The 15160-nt window shown below is 35.6% G+C and overlaps 1 protein-coding gene across 1 annotated transcript; it reads left to right on the forward strand.

The window, feature by feature from the left end:
- The first annotated feature begins 2366 nt into the window (after positions 1–2366).
- ramp2 (receptor (G protein-coupled) activity modifying protein 2) lies at positions 2367–12174 on the forward strand. The gene is made up of 6 exons (XM_051888020.1): positions 2367–2582; positions 3622–3686; positions 3819–3873; positions 10287–10316; positions 10473–10638; positions 10736–12174. Exons 1-6 carry the CDS (start codon positions 2528–2530, stop codon positions 10983–10985), a joined length of 621 nt encoding a protein of 206 aa, XP_051743980.1. The 5' UTR covers positions 2367–2527; the 3' UTR covers positions 10986–12174.
- Positions 12175–15160: the final 2986 nt, after the last annotated feature.

The raw sequence follows: 15160 nt of genomic DNA on the forward strand, positions 1-15160 counted from the left end.
TGAATGAATTTCTTTCTTCTGCTGAACACAAAATAAGATATTTGGAAAAATGTTGGTAAGCAAACAGTTAATGGACCCAGTGACTTCCATAGTAATTTTTTTCCATACTATGGAAGTCACTGGGGTCCATCAACTGTTTGGTTACCCATATTCTTCAAAATATCTTCTTTTGTGTTCAGCAGAAGAAAGAAATTCATTCAGGTTTGGAACAACTTGAGGGTGAGTAAATGATCACATAATATTCATTTTTGGGTGAACTATCCCTTTAAAGCATGTAAATGCAAAAGTGTATACAAGCTTTCTGTATGACAAATACAAAAGGAATGACTTTCACATATTTTATATTTTATTAATGTGCCATTATTACCACTAAATCCCCCATGTTTTTTGTCTTTTCAGTGATGGATAAAGATAAAGTTTCCCAAATCAGGTCCCACCTAAACTTTTAACAAAGAAAAAAATTAATTGAATTAATTAATTAAAAGATTAAATTAATTTAAGAACAAAAAAATATATATATTTTTTAACAGAGAAAAAAAAAAACTTAATTGAGGAAAATAATCTTTAAATAGTCACTGACATGGAAACTGTCATATGTTGATTCAGAGTTCATTCAGTAAAGAATTCAAACTAAACTCCAGAGATTGTGAGTCTTTTTGAACGATTCATTAAAATAATTCATAAGAGTCATTTGTTTCATGAATCAGACTACATGGGTCATGATCCATAGTTTGAAAACAACTAACTTTTTACACATTGCATTCATGGACAATAAAGAGCATTGTTTAAACTTGAAGAGCATTTTCATGTGTGTTTCTATGGGGGAAAAAAAATATTCTTTGACTTCATTAAACTTTATTTGCGTGAATTACAATATCAGTGTAACAAGGTCAGCACTAGCCTATCAACTATTCTTGTGTGTAAAATACATTACTGTATCAGGAAGTCCTGAGATTTTGTCTTTTGGAGCTCCAATTTTAAGAAATGTAAGTGTCCTGAACTGCTAAATAAACTCTGTGTTTTCTGTCCCTCTAACTTAATCTGCTTTATAAACAGAGCAAACCAATTAAGGGTGGAAAACAAGCCTCTCCTTACTAATGTGAATCAAATGTGGAAGTAATTTAGGTCCTCAGAACTTCACAAGGCACCAGACCAAGTCCAGCTGAGTGAGAGTGGGGGAATCGCCAGATGACGTTGACTTGTACATCTGTGGCTGTGTGTGTGTGTGTGTGTGTGTGCATAAACTCTAAGGGAATGATACTTTCTCCTCTTGCATCACTCCCGAGCTGTACCGAGTGCACGCCAGTGGTGGTCATAGTGTACATGCGTCAATGGCAGTGTTGTAGCTCTGTGTACGTCAATAGTGAGGGTAGACACTCCTCTGAGCCAATACTCAAGGGGTGGATTTGTCATCAGTCTTTATCTCTCGCCTCTTCACTGAAGCACAGTTCACTCTCCAAAGCACCTGGGGTAAGACCCCCTGTAGAGTCCGATGAGGTTAACCGAATCCCAGCCAGAAACATTAAAAGAAACAATCTGTTTGGACTGAGGCTGCTTACTCAACTCTACAATAATAAACACTGTGAGACCTACCACAGAAGCCAGTTCTGGTGTAATATTTGAATGAAATGTCATAATTAAAATGTAACGAATATGTGGAGTAGTATTATATATATATATAATTTGTTAATAAATACTTTATAACAGAATTATACACCAGTTTCTTCCATTTCCGCACTGTTTCCTCAGTTCTGAATAACTTCCAATTGATCTTAGACCAAAACATCATACATCACATCATATATATACACTCTACTCTACATGATAAACAAATGAACCAAAGTAAAAGTAAATTCTGCCTCATGCTTTGTTGATTTCAAAGCTTCAGTCCTTCCACTCTTCTACTCAAATTGACTGAGTAATGTTAGAGGAAAAACATAAAACATCCTCAAATTAATGTATGACAAACAACAAAAGTGCTGATAGTGCTAAACAAAGGTGTGCAGTGACAAACACACTGACTTTATGAGCCCCGCATACTTCTGTAACATACATCAATTGACATGTTTGGCAGAGCCTCAAATGTTTGGTAGAGATAGAAAAACAGTTATTATTAATGGTTTAAATAATCAGGAATTTTAAAAACACACACACAATAAATACTTAAAATGGTGGGCATAAATCAATAGAAAGGTCCATGTAGGCTACACAATGCAAAGCCATGACACAATATACAATTTGCATGACACAATACACAGTTTCAAAAACAGATAGTTACATAAATCATGAGAGAGAGCAAAAGTGAATGTGAGTGCAAGGGAAATTCAGAGAGACAAATGATGGTAACATTGGGATATACTAGACAGCCCACTCTGTAATGTCTCTCCATGTATTAATCCACCACCCCTTTAAGGAAATGAGCACATCCTGTTGTTTTAATAGAGTCTTCCTGTTGAAGAGTTCATACATGTGATTTGTGCAAGCTGAGGTGGACAGACAGACAGAAGTATCCCAGGATTAAAGCATAATGGCGCACACATCCATAGCTACTTCAAAACCAGAAGGGACTCTACTGTTTTGGGGTAAGATATGAAACCTTCAGAATAAAAGTTTGGTTTTATGTATTTGAAATTTAAAATCAGAGGTATTCTCCTAGAGAAAATGGTTGTGAATGCGCAAAGAAAGAATGAAGAAGACCGTAACTATTTTCAATATATTTAGAAAATGTCCTTTGAGCTGTTTCTAATTAAAAATTTAGAGCAACACACACACATATATATATATATATATATATATATATATATATATATATATATATATATATATATTATAATTGTATTTTAAAAGTATTAATATTCATATTTTAAACTTTATATATATATATATATATATATATTATAATTGTATTTTAAAAGTATTAATATTCATATTTTAAACTTTATATATATATATATATATATATATATAAATTAGAGATCACACCAGAATTATTGTATAATAATATATATAATATGATATTGTATTTTAAATGTATTAAAGGGGTAGTTCACCCAAAAATTTTGTCGTCATTTACTCCCCCTCAAATTATGCTAAACCTGTATGAGTTTCTGTCTTCTACTGAACACAAAAGAAGGTATTTTAAAGAATGTTGGTAATCAGACAGTTGACGGTAGCCATTGACTTCCATAGTAGGAAAAAAAATATGTCAATGTTCAACAGAAAAAAGAAACTCATAAAGGTTTAGAACAACTTGAGGGTGAGTAAATAATGACAAAACTTTCACTTTTGGGTGAACTTTCCCTTTAAACCATAAAGAAAATAGAATGGAATATCATGTAAATTATACTGTTGACCTCCTCAAAATTATGCGGTAGATATAGATAAATAAGGAATTAGACGCTTCTGAGGAAATGACTGTCATGATCCAGCTGAACAGGACAAAGGGAGGATGTGCACATGTACTCCCACTTCATCTCCTCCCTTCCTGCATCTTTTTCCATGTCTGTCAATATTCCCCTAACTGCAAGAATTCGCTGTCTTATAATGACAAATAAATGCCAGTGTGTTTCTGAATTTGAGTGTGATTCATGTATATAATACAAAGTTTCTTTTTCACGATAGCCTGTCTGTGTCTAATGGTCTCAACTCTGCAGGCTCTGGTACCAAACGAACGGAAACACACTGTGGTGAGATGTTGAAATTTTTTCTGATAAATATATTCACACAAATTCTGTAAGAATTCTATTTGCTGTCAAAAAGTATTTTTGTAAACCCATGCTCTGTATCTCATGAACATTTATTTTTCTTCTGTGCTCTAGAGGCAGACTGCATCAACCCCACCGACAGAAATACAAACCACTGCCACCAGAGCAGGTGAGTGATACAGCTGTATAAATATGACAGACATGTTGGCTCATTTTTTGTTTTTCTGAGTTGTATGTCCAAATAAACCCTACTGTGAGGGTGTTTTCAGTGTATGGATTCAATTGAGTGCATATTGAGCAGCTGATGTGCTGCAATGTAGCATTATATGGGTCAATGACGTGACGGGTAATTTTTTTGTCCAAAGGCCTAAATAATAATAAAAAACAAAGATATGACATCCAAAGTATGTAAGGTAGTACAACTATATTTCTTTTATTGAATCCAAAAGGTTTTAATTATATTTTGCTACATATAAAAGGTATTTTAAAGATTTTGAAGTGTCAAAAGGTCATTCAGTTTAACCGTCCAAAGGCCAATAAAGCCATTTCATTTGTGATTAAAATATCTTAAAATGTAATAAATGTACAGATTTTTTTATTCTGGCATGATTTTATAACATCATATATCAACATAGTGCAAAATGGTATTAAAATTATGTGTAGAAGTCATTGCTTTGTTATGAGAAAGAATGTCCGGAAAAATGAATTTCATTAATGTCATTCAGAGTAACCAATATAAAGGGACCATTTTGGATCAAGTCATGCGGTCAGTATCATGTGACAGGATGTGACATCATTCAGACACCTGCAAAGGACCACATGGTTGTAAAGCAAAGTTACTAACTCTCTCTTAACTATTTGAAAAATTCATGTTTTCATTCGCTCATATGCATGTCCCGAAATATCAGGTCATTTGGTACAACCGCTATAAAACATGGAAAATATTGTAATATTTTAAAAACTAAATATAATGTACTAAATATAAAATGTTTGATTGTCCTTTTGCTAGCTAGCTAGCTAGATATTAGCCTGTTAGCATTGTTTTAAAATATCATCATTCGGTATAACTAAAAGTGTCATTCGGTAAAACCAAAATTTTGGTTAAACCGAATGACTTTTTTGGTGACAAATTTTGTCCATCTTGTAAAAAAAATGACAAAAAACGGTGTTAATTGATTATAAAAACCACATAATCTCATTGTTAACACTTAATAAAACTTCAGAATTAATTATATCTCCATTATGTTTTTTACACTTTTAAAAACCTTATTCGTCAATGACCCATATATATAAGCACTAACAAAGAATAGCAGACAATCAGTGCTTAGGACGGTAACAGCATAATAACTAGTGGAAAGAATATTGTGCTGCAATTCTACACTGTGGTAAGAGATTTTGTTGACACTTTCAATCAGACTTTTTTTCTAATATTTATATTCATGGAAGAGTCTCTGGAACAAAGAATAAACCAACTGCTTCAGTTTGAGATTTGGATAAACACATGGGCACAGGGGAGATTTAGATTGGCCTGTTGTTAGGATCCAAAAACAGAAACAAAGACGGCATTGTTCTGTGAGTGTCACATGCATATGACGTTTAACAACACATACGGCGTGCTACCTATAAAGCATCAAACAAATATTGTCTTTCTCTGTTATTTGCTTTCGTTGCTTCTTCTCACTTCCAAAATTTGTGTACATAAAAAAATAATAATAAAAAAAATTTGGTCTAACATCTTAAAGAGCTCATTTCATACCTTTTATTTATTTTTTATTTTTATAAAATTATAGAAAGAAATATGTTATTCTACCTTAAAATGTAAAGCCCTAAAAAGAAACCTTTCTTAAATATAAACCACACCAACCAGCTCTGAAGTGAATCTTAACATTACTTTTTGCTTGAAGCAAAATAAATTATTTGAAGATGAGAAAAAAAAAAAAAGCTTTTGTGAGAATGAACTATTTAATAGCTTTGTGAATGAACTGAATAAAATAAAACAATATTTAAAAAAAACTGTCAGCTATAAGTCATTTATTCTAATGTAAAATAAAATATATGTGATGCTTGAGCCACTCTTTTCACAGTTCTTGTTTCTATGTTAACAAAGACTTATCTGATTGGTGGATCTCTTTTAGGGTCCGGAAAAAATTTTTTTGGGGTGATATATCATCCAAAAGTTTGAAAGAAATAAGGTTGCTAAAAAAATCAGAAAGATAAAAACTTTATTAAAAAAAATTAATACTTCACTAAATTGTTTCCAGTAGACTTAATCTATTGGTACCGATTGAAGACAAATTCACATGGCCAACATGAGATCCACAAGTCCAGAAGTGTTACATAAACTGTTCCAGCCCTCCCTCGGCCCTGGATTCGCCTCTTTCTCTTCCTTTGAAGTGAGTGAGCCGAGAGTTTGTTTCAATCACAGCTGGGCTCAAACCAAAAGTGCGGCCCTTCGAGCACAGATGGCAAACTCTGATTATATTGTTTCCCGAACTAGATCTGTTTAATATGACCCAGTTTTTCTTAAAAGTGTCCGTTCCATCAAGCCGCCTTGCCCTGCCCCTAAATGTTCACTTATGTTTCCTGTTTGGAAACAGATGCGAAAAATGCAAATAAATCAGAACCACTGAGCCAACGAGGAATCAACCTGAGAGAAACGGAGTGTTTTTTTAAAGGGGGAGACCCGCTTGCAGATGTGCATCTGGCCTGGGTGTTCTCGGCTCAGAAAAGATCCGCGCCCCAGGGAAACAGCTATCTTTTAAACACAACAGTGCTTTACATTATCATGAGTCGAGACTTGATCTGAGTACCGGTTCTTATGCAGAAGCAGTTCCATTAAAACAAGAAGAACTTTCATGGAGCTCAGTTAACTTCTCTCGAATGGGTATTGTAAGAGTTTCCTCTACTACTTACCACAACACAGCAAGCTCACACTACAGGACTGTTAGACTACCTGAATAGCTGTGGTGCTCAGGCTACACAACAAGGTTTCTTGTCATCTGTCGTCATCTTGTCATAGCAGTGTGCATACTACACAACATACCACTTCACGAGTTTGCCTGCCCATTCAGTCTTAATAGTTAATGGTAAACAAATTTGGCTTGCTGTCCTTGAAGGAGGCTCGAACCCAAGGCTTGGCTCAAGCTCCGAGCTAAAACCCCCTATAACAGTACTGTGCAGAGGGAGAATAAGAAAAATAGAGGAGGAAATGAGGAGGAACGCTGGAAGAGTTGTCCCTGGGATGACGCAGTGACTGCTGCTTATATACGCTCGTAATGATGATTGACAGGACTGAATCTTTAGGCTCCTCCCGAACCTCCGTTTGGAGCTACATATAAATTCACACAAGAAAATCAGACAAGTTATTACAAGGTTTTTCCATTTATACCATCTGCACTGTGATTGGCTGGATTAGTTCTACCTTGTTGTTGCATTGCACGCACTACAAGATCACCTTGCTCAAGGGCACCTTAGTTGTGGGTAATGAGAGTGGAAGAGAGAGTAGTTCATTCACTCCCCCCACCTACATTTCCTGCCGGTACTGAGACTCGAACCCTCGACCTTCGGGTTACAAGTCCGACTTACAAGTCTAACCATTAGGCCACAACTGCCCCCTAATGTGTGCAATGCAAGGTGGAACGAATATAGCCAATCACAATGCAGATGATGTAAATGGAAAAATCTCGTAATAACTTGCATGAATTTCTCTCGTAATTTATGTGAGAAAAAGATTTTTTCACTGTTGGTCAGGACTGCCTCTTGACCAAATGTCTTGTAGTTTGTGCACCTTGTCAGCATTGTGTTGTGTATATAGGCGCTGCTATGCACAGAATGCACAGTGTTTTTTGTTTTGTTTTGTTTTTTTTGTTTTTTTTGGGGGGGGGGGGGGGGGGTTAATCCTTCAGATTACCTGATTAAAGGACTCTCATGACCTCATGCTGGACTACTATCGCAGGTCTAATCACGTGAAGTTAATAACATCTATAATCAAAGATTAGCTACTGGATGAGATCAGTGAATTAGACCACTAAATGATGATTATAGCTTTATCACCAACAAGTAGCCAACATTATCTTATCACATTTTCTCTTGCTGTTCTGGCCATAACAAACAGTTACAGCAGCCAGAAAACAACTAATGTTAAAGAAGTCAAGAGGCAAACTGCCCAACTAAATCAAACACTAATCACCATAATGGTGACATCAACCCAAACATCATCATTTAAACCTCTGTTAATTCTCAAGAAAAACTTTTTTTGCACGTATGACAGAAATAAAGTCAAACTGCTTTGTAATAAGTGAAACTGGTAATGGGTCATTCTACAGAAACGTCCACTTTTCTGTCCCTAGCCTTTACAGAAATTGTACACTTAAAAAACACTTTAGGATTACAATTTTTTTATATTTTAAAATGAAACAATATGTTATTTGAACAATTAAACCTTCTTGAGCCATCAATGTGGCAATATTTGTTTTTTAATTAATTATAAAAATTCCAAGCACCACAGAAGTGCTCGTCCCCACAGTCATGTACAGAGGGAAAGTGCTTTATTTTTCTACCATTTAAAATACAATAATTTTACATAACTATCAAATATATGATGTAAATGACATAAAAAAACAAAAACAAATGCTGAATAAATATTATAAAATATTTAATGAAAGTAGTGGTCCCCTGGAGTTGTGTCACTGGTGTTACCTTTACCAAAAATCTCTTATTTTGAAATAAAAAGTCACATTGATGACATCACTTGACATCTTTCTTCCTATTTCCTGAAAATCAATGAAGAAAGGCCAATAGAAAAAAGTCCACCATCTCTTTTCAGTTATCAGAAATTTTAATTAGAAAATCATAATTACATATGAAGCTTTTAGTTGAAGTCACTGGTATGACCTACTTTATTGTTAAGGAATTTTTGCAAAAATGCATTTTTCATGAAAATTGTCACTGGTGTTACTGTTTTTTGTCTGTCACATTAAATAAAATGTGTTATATGTTATATGATAATAATTTTACATCCACTGAATTCTGCTACACTAAAGAATTAAGATTTAAAGGATTGCATCATTACTTGTTTATAACTGTTTTTCAGATATTTTCATTGTTATAGCAAATACATGGTTGCGCAAATGAACTAACATCATTCAATCACACTATTAACTAACCTGATTAAAATAAATAACACATAATCTTCATATTTTTTGCATTATCATTATTTTTCTGTCACTCTGACTGCATGTGCTGAAAAGTAATAATATTTCATAAAAATGTTTAAAATTGCCAGAGAAGTTAAAAAAAATGGTACATGCAGTCTTTAAATGAATGCACAAAAAAAATAAAAAATCATTAAGCTGTCATATATGTGTATTCATAAAGTCAAAGGGTAATCTAATAATGTGGTCTAAATTTAAATGTTAGAAAAAGACCAAAAGTGGACGTTTCTGTAGAATGACCCTAATACTGTTTTGTGGAGTTGTCCACGTCCAGCACTTGCCCGCTGGGAAACTAACCTCTAAACACTTTATATGAATTTTAGGGGATAATGTAACAATGTTATCACTAAACATTTTTAGAATGTTTTTAAAGAATGTTATCCTACCTTAAAAGGTTCTGGGAACAAAAACAAAACTTGCCACGGAGAACATTAATACAAACAAACAAACAAACAAACAAAAACAAAATTCTAGCTGGGAAGAAACCTTGTTGTGTAGTGTGAGCACCACAGCTTGCTATTACTTTCATCATGTCCAACTCCAAATGAACCAAGAAGTAGGCTATGTTATGATAGCCTACTTGGGAAGGCTTGTGAGACATAAGTAAACTGAGAGGTTGCATAGTTAAACATAGCCTAGCTAGACATTAAGTTTTGTAATTAATATTATTAAAAAAACAATTAATGAACAAATTTATGAAATCTCATTCATGTTTTTTTTGTTTGTTTAACAGGTCTATTCAGTTATGACCAATTAATGGGTTGTATTTATATGTCGCCTAAAAGTCAGTGAAAATGCATTAGAAGGTTTTACTGTTTTTCTGTTCAAGTTGGAGAGAGAGAGAGAGTGAGAGAGAGAGAGAGAGAGAGAGAGAGAGAGAGAGAGAGAGAGGGGGGGGGGAGGGGGGGGGGGGGGGCAGAGGTGGAGCATTATTACGTGGGAAAATTAAAGCGTTTTCGGTCAGCAGCTCTCTGAACATCTGGTAACCCCGAACTCCACATGTGGAGACGGCGCATCACGCTTCCACCCGTCGCGTTTCCTGTTATGCCTCGCGCTCTTTGGTGTAAAAGTTCAGGCACATTCAGTGGCGGGTTGGGACCATCTCGTCAGCGCTCGTTTGCTCTGATATGAGGGTTTCGTTCAGCTTCTTTGGCGTCTTTCTGTCTTTTCTCTATGGTAAGTTTTGTGTGCGTCGATTTACAACTTAAGCTTTCATTTAACCTAAATTAGACAATGCAGTGCATGACAAATCTGTTTGGAGGATGAATATGTCACAAACGATTATCTAAAGTAATAAGTTGAAAACGATGTAAGATGTACTTGTATATGATTTACTTATATTATTATAATATTTAATTATATTTTTTAGATCCTGGACATGGAAATGGAGAAACATTTGGTATGTACATTACTTGTCAAAATAGCTTAATAGATAATTAGCCTACTGTATTTATATCAACTTGACTGTGACACCTAAAAGATGTAAGACGTTTGACATGATGATTCATATTGACTTATATCAATCATTATTTATTTCTTTTCATTTACATCACAGGCTGTGGTAACAAGAGCTTCTGTGCCCCATACTGTTCAGTTTGTGGGAACAGTTCCTTCAGAACATGCTATGAAATGCTGGTGGTGGACTGGTGTAGATATCATTTTAATGTGGCTATGGCGTCCATGAACAGTACTGTCTGGTGTTCATTGGAGAAAGTAAAAAGGTAGGCTATTTTCCAAGGATTCTTTATCAAATGCCATATAACACTGTACGTGCTTGATAGTAATTGGTGGCTTTCTTTCTGTCTGTCTCTCTGGCAGTGCATACAACAATTTCACAGTGTGTACTGAGACTGTTGCTGATTGTCTACTGCTTCCCTGGCCGAATCATTTTGTTGAAAGCATATTTGTGGATATCCACACCACCTATTTTCAAGAATGCCCCACAGAGGCACTGAGGGATCCCCCTCCCAGCATCGTCCTTGCCCTTGTTATGACCCCCATATGCCTAATCCCTGCTATGGTGTTCCTAGTTGTTCTCAAGACTAAAAATGGAGACAGGAGGTCCTAGAGAAGATTCCAGGTGCAAGAACATTTTGTTCTTATTCCTTCATCTGCTTAATTTCTTCTTCATTCAGGATGGTCTCCCACCGCGGGATAATGTCCTGGCCCAACACTCCCCAGTGAATGTGCACATGGGCATCTCCAGGTTCAAATAAATCAGAATGCAGGATGAGCATTTGCTCTGGGGGTGACATCTGACTGGAAAATGTTACTGTACTTCAGTGAAATAATTGGTGGTTAGAAAAGTATTTTAAACCTACAGCTGATGTGTCATTTCAGACCATTCAAGGCATTGTTATGACAATCACATCTCCAAATTGCACATATAGGTTGTTGTTGCCTTCAGGATACAAATGCATCATCTAATGAAATGTGAAACAACAATAGATAAAAAAGGTTCATTTGAAGAAGTCAGATGTACTGTATACATAACCATGTGTACGAAACATCACAACACAGAACACAAACTGATTTGAGTGTCCACTTTATGCACTGTATGAAATATTTAACCCATGTTTTAATGTAGATTTTGTTGTTAGTTTGGGGACAAGAGCTGTTTCGCTGACTCTGAGAATAACGTCTTTGTGATTTCAATTCTATTTTGACACAAGTCATAAAGATTGACTTTTTAAATTTATTGTGACAATTATTGAAAAATTAACCATAAATGAGTCAATCTGAATTGCATGACAAAACAAAGCCGAATGAAATCAGGCAGCTTATTGAATATCTGTTTATTTATATAAGTTAATGACATACACATGTCTTCGAAGAAAAAAAAACATTTGAGAGGGAAGGGGATGTCAGAAATGGGAGGTTTATTGTAATGTCCATTTGCAGTCCATGTTAATTTTACTCCGCCCTTTACACAGAACTGCATTGTAATTTACTTAGCAATATCATTACTATATCAATGTGGACATGAATGAGATTTGCATTTGTGTTTTATAATTATTTCAGTAATGGATTATTTTAAATGAAGGAAAGCAATTTTATTATCTATGATTTCATATGTCTTATAAGAGAAAACAATTTTGCAAGTGTATGTCTACAGATGTGTTCTTTTATGGACATCTGTACCAACCACTTCGGAAGAAACACTTCAAGAGCCTGTGAATAATTTTATACTTTTATACTTCACCTTTTACTTTGATTGGAAATGTTTTTATATAATTAAACCACATGTTTTACCTGGAGTCTATCATTGTGATTTTAGTAAAAGTGTCTTTTTTGTAACTTTCATGTTTTGTACTGCCTCCACATGGAAAAGCTATGTTCCTTGTGACAGAGCGCTCAAATATTCAAAGTTCAAAATTTCCCTCACACTTCAGACAGAAGGGTTTATGTTGGAGAGGAAAATGCTGGAATGAGTGAGTTAAAAAGCTGTTTATAGTCTTACATCATGTTCCAGTTAACTCTATTAAGGTCAATTAAAAAACTTGTTTAAGATGTTCTTCCAGCCTGGTCAGCCTAAAACAAAATGAAGAAAAAGAAAATCTCTCTCAAACCAGTTGAATATGTTTTCTGCATGTATACTGCTGACTACCTTATCTCTTTACCGTCTTTTGTAGATGTACTAGTATTCCACTGTAAAACACACACTCAAACTCTTCTGTGAAATATTATGTGTTTGTCGGGACTCGGCCTGGCAGGGTGTGGTGGGAAAGAGAGTAATCACCCACCTCCTTTGTCTCGTTCTTCGGCTCTCCTCCTCGTCCTCCTCCGGCTCAGATCAGGCGTACGCCACGCCCTCCTCAAACAGCTCATCCAATCCGGCGTCACTCTCACAGCTCCCGGGGGAGAGGACACACCTCACATCTTAAGCATTCATCCATTCACAGCCGGCCAGATGCTCCAGACCTTCATTACTGCCAGATTTCACTGTCAGATCCCCGGCGCTGATCCAAAACACAGATTCACATCTGTACCCTCCCCTCGCCAGCGACTCATGCAATTAAGATCTTACAGTTTCAGTGTATACAGCACTACTCACGAGGCACGAGCTTCTGACAAACCTGTTAGTGGTCTTACATATAAGATTGACATTATGGAGTATGGTTTGTTGAAATAAATTTATTTTGAATGCATCTTAAAATAAACACTTCTATAAAATGTGAATGTACCGGCTATGGACAATATAAGGCCTGCCTTGTTTGTTCGTGTCTCTGTTCCAAGCCTCATTTACACAAGTCTCTCAGTTTAGCCTACCAACAGAAAAAATATGAGTTAAAAGAAAGGATTTTTGACATTACTGCCACCCAGCGGTTTAGCTGGGTGTTATCCAAATCCAATAAAAAAAGGCTATAAAAGGAGTTCCCTATACTCTCAGTGTGGAGCTATAGTCTCCCAGTCTATAACTTTTCCTCGCGTGTATATCATACTGTTGCTGGTTGTTATTAGGCCTATTATAAAAACCACATTTGTTGCTCTTTGAAAGCATGAATATCACACTAATGTCCAGTATCCTGGCTGTTGTGACTGTCCAAATGTTATCTTGACAAAAATGTTCATTTGAATAACTTCATTCGGACTGCTGCAATATTTTCTGCTGTTGTTTGCTTATGATCTGTTTCACAATCTTTGTCATTAAAGGCACAAGGTCACAAACAAAATAATTGTTGATGTCCCTGCGATACAAGACAATCTAAAAGAGTATGTTTAGCATTAGCAGATGCGTTTGTATTTATGTATATATTGAGGGTTTTATACAAACTTCTGGCAAAAGAGTTGAATGCATTCTTTTTACCCTGGTATACACTATTTTGTAAAACTTTCATAGCTTAACAGATGTTAACAATGTTCATTCATACTATTTGAACTCAAAGTTAAACATATTGATTTGAATAAAGACATGAAACAAAAAAGTGAGGAGCAGAAAGAATGATTAGAGCATACTCAAAAAAAAAAAAAAAAACATGAAGTAAAGATAGGCAATGAAGAACCATTTGAAATGTAATGAAACTCAAAAAGGTTTATGGGGAATATATAAGGGAATGTATTGATGAATCGCCAGCATGATTGTGCTGTCAGTGCTGTTGTATTTTTTTTTTTTTTTTTGCAATGTCACCTAAAACTGCATACATAACATACATACAATCAATGGTTTGAACAAATCACTTTGGTTGTGTAAATGAATGGAATCAAAAATATGAACTATTCACAGGGACCTGTTTAAAGAAAACCGATCAAGTATTTTACTTTAAACAAGACATTGTTTATAGAAGACATTTCAGCAAGCTCCTGCTATAACTGTAAAAGAGAAATAGAACAAAGACACAGGAAAGATGACAACTGTGATGTAAAAGAAAAAGTGATTCATCAGACCAGGCCACCTTCTTCCATTGCTCCGTGGTCCAGTTCTGATGCTCACGTGCCCACTGTTGGCACTTTCAGCGGTGGACAGGGGTCAGCACGGGCACCCTGACTGGTCTGTGGCTATGCAGCCCCATACGCAACAAATTGTGATGCACTGTGTATTCTGACACCTTTCTATCAGAACCAGCATTAACTTCTTGAGCAATCTGAGTTACAGTCGCTCGTCTGTTGTATCGCACCACACGGGCCAGCCTTCGCTCCCCACGTGCATCAATGAGCCTTGGTCACCCATGACCCTGTCGCCGGCTATCCACTGCTCCTTCCTTGGACCACTTTTGATAGATACTGACCACTGCAGACCGGGAACACCCCACAAGTGCTGCAGTTTTGGAGATGCGCTGACCCAGTCGTCTAGCTGTCACAATTTGGCCCTTGTCAAACTCGCTCAAATCCTTACGCTTGCCCATTTTTCCTGCTTCTAACACATCAACTTTGAGGAAAAATGTTCATTTGCTGCCTAATATATCCCACCCACTAACAGGTGCTGTGATGAAGAGATATTCAGTGTTATTTACTCCACCTGTCAGTGCTCATAATGTCTAAATGACATAGATTATATAAAATGGTTTGATAGAAGGTTAGTGAAACACATGGATCTTAGTGTTTTTACCAAATAGTTGTAGGGTTGTATTAAAAATCATTGGGATTTTTGACTGACTCTTTAATTCTTAGGATATAGCTATTGTGCCAATAGATGGCAGCAATTCTTTGGAAATTACTTTGTGTTATTTTAGTATTTTGTTAAATCCCTCGACTGGATTTGCTTGTTTTTTTGTTTGTTTTTTTAATAATACAGAAATATGCAGC

This window comes from Ctenopharyngodon idella, chromosome 3 (assembly GCF_019924925.1).
Source record: "Ctenopharyngodon idella isolate HZGC_01 chromosome 3, HZGC01, whole genome shotgun sequence".
Taxonomy (NCBI): domain Eukaryota; kingdom Metazoa; phylum Chordata; class Actinopteri; order Cypriniformes; family Xenocyprididae; genus Ctenopharyngodon; species Ctenopharyngodon idella.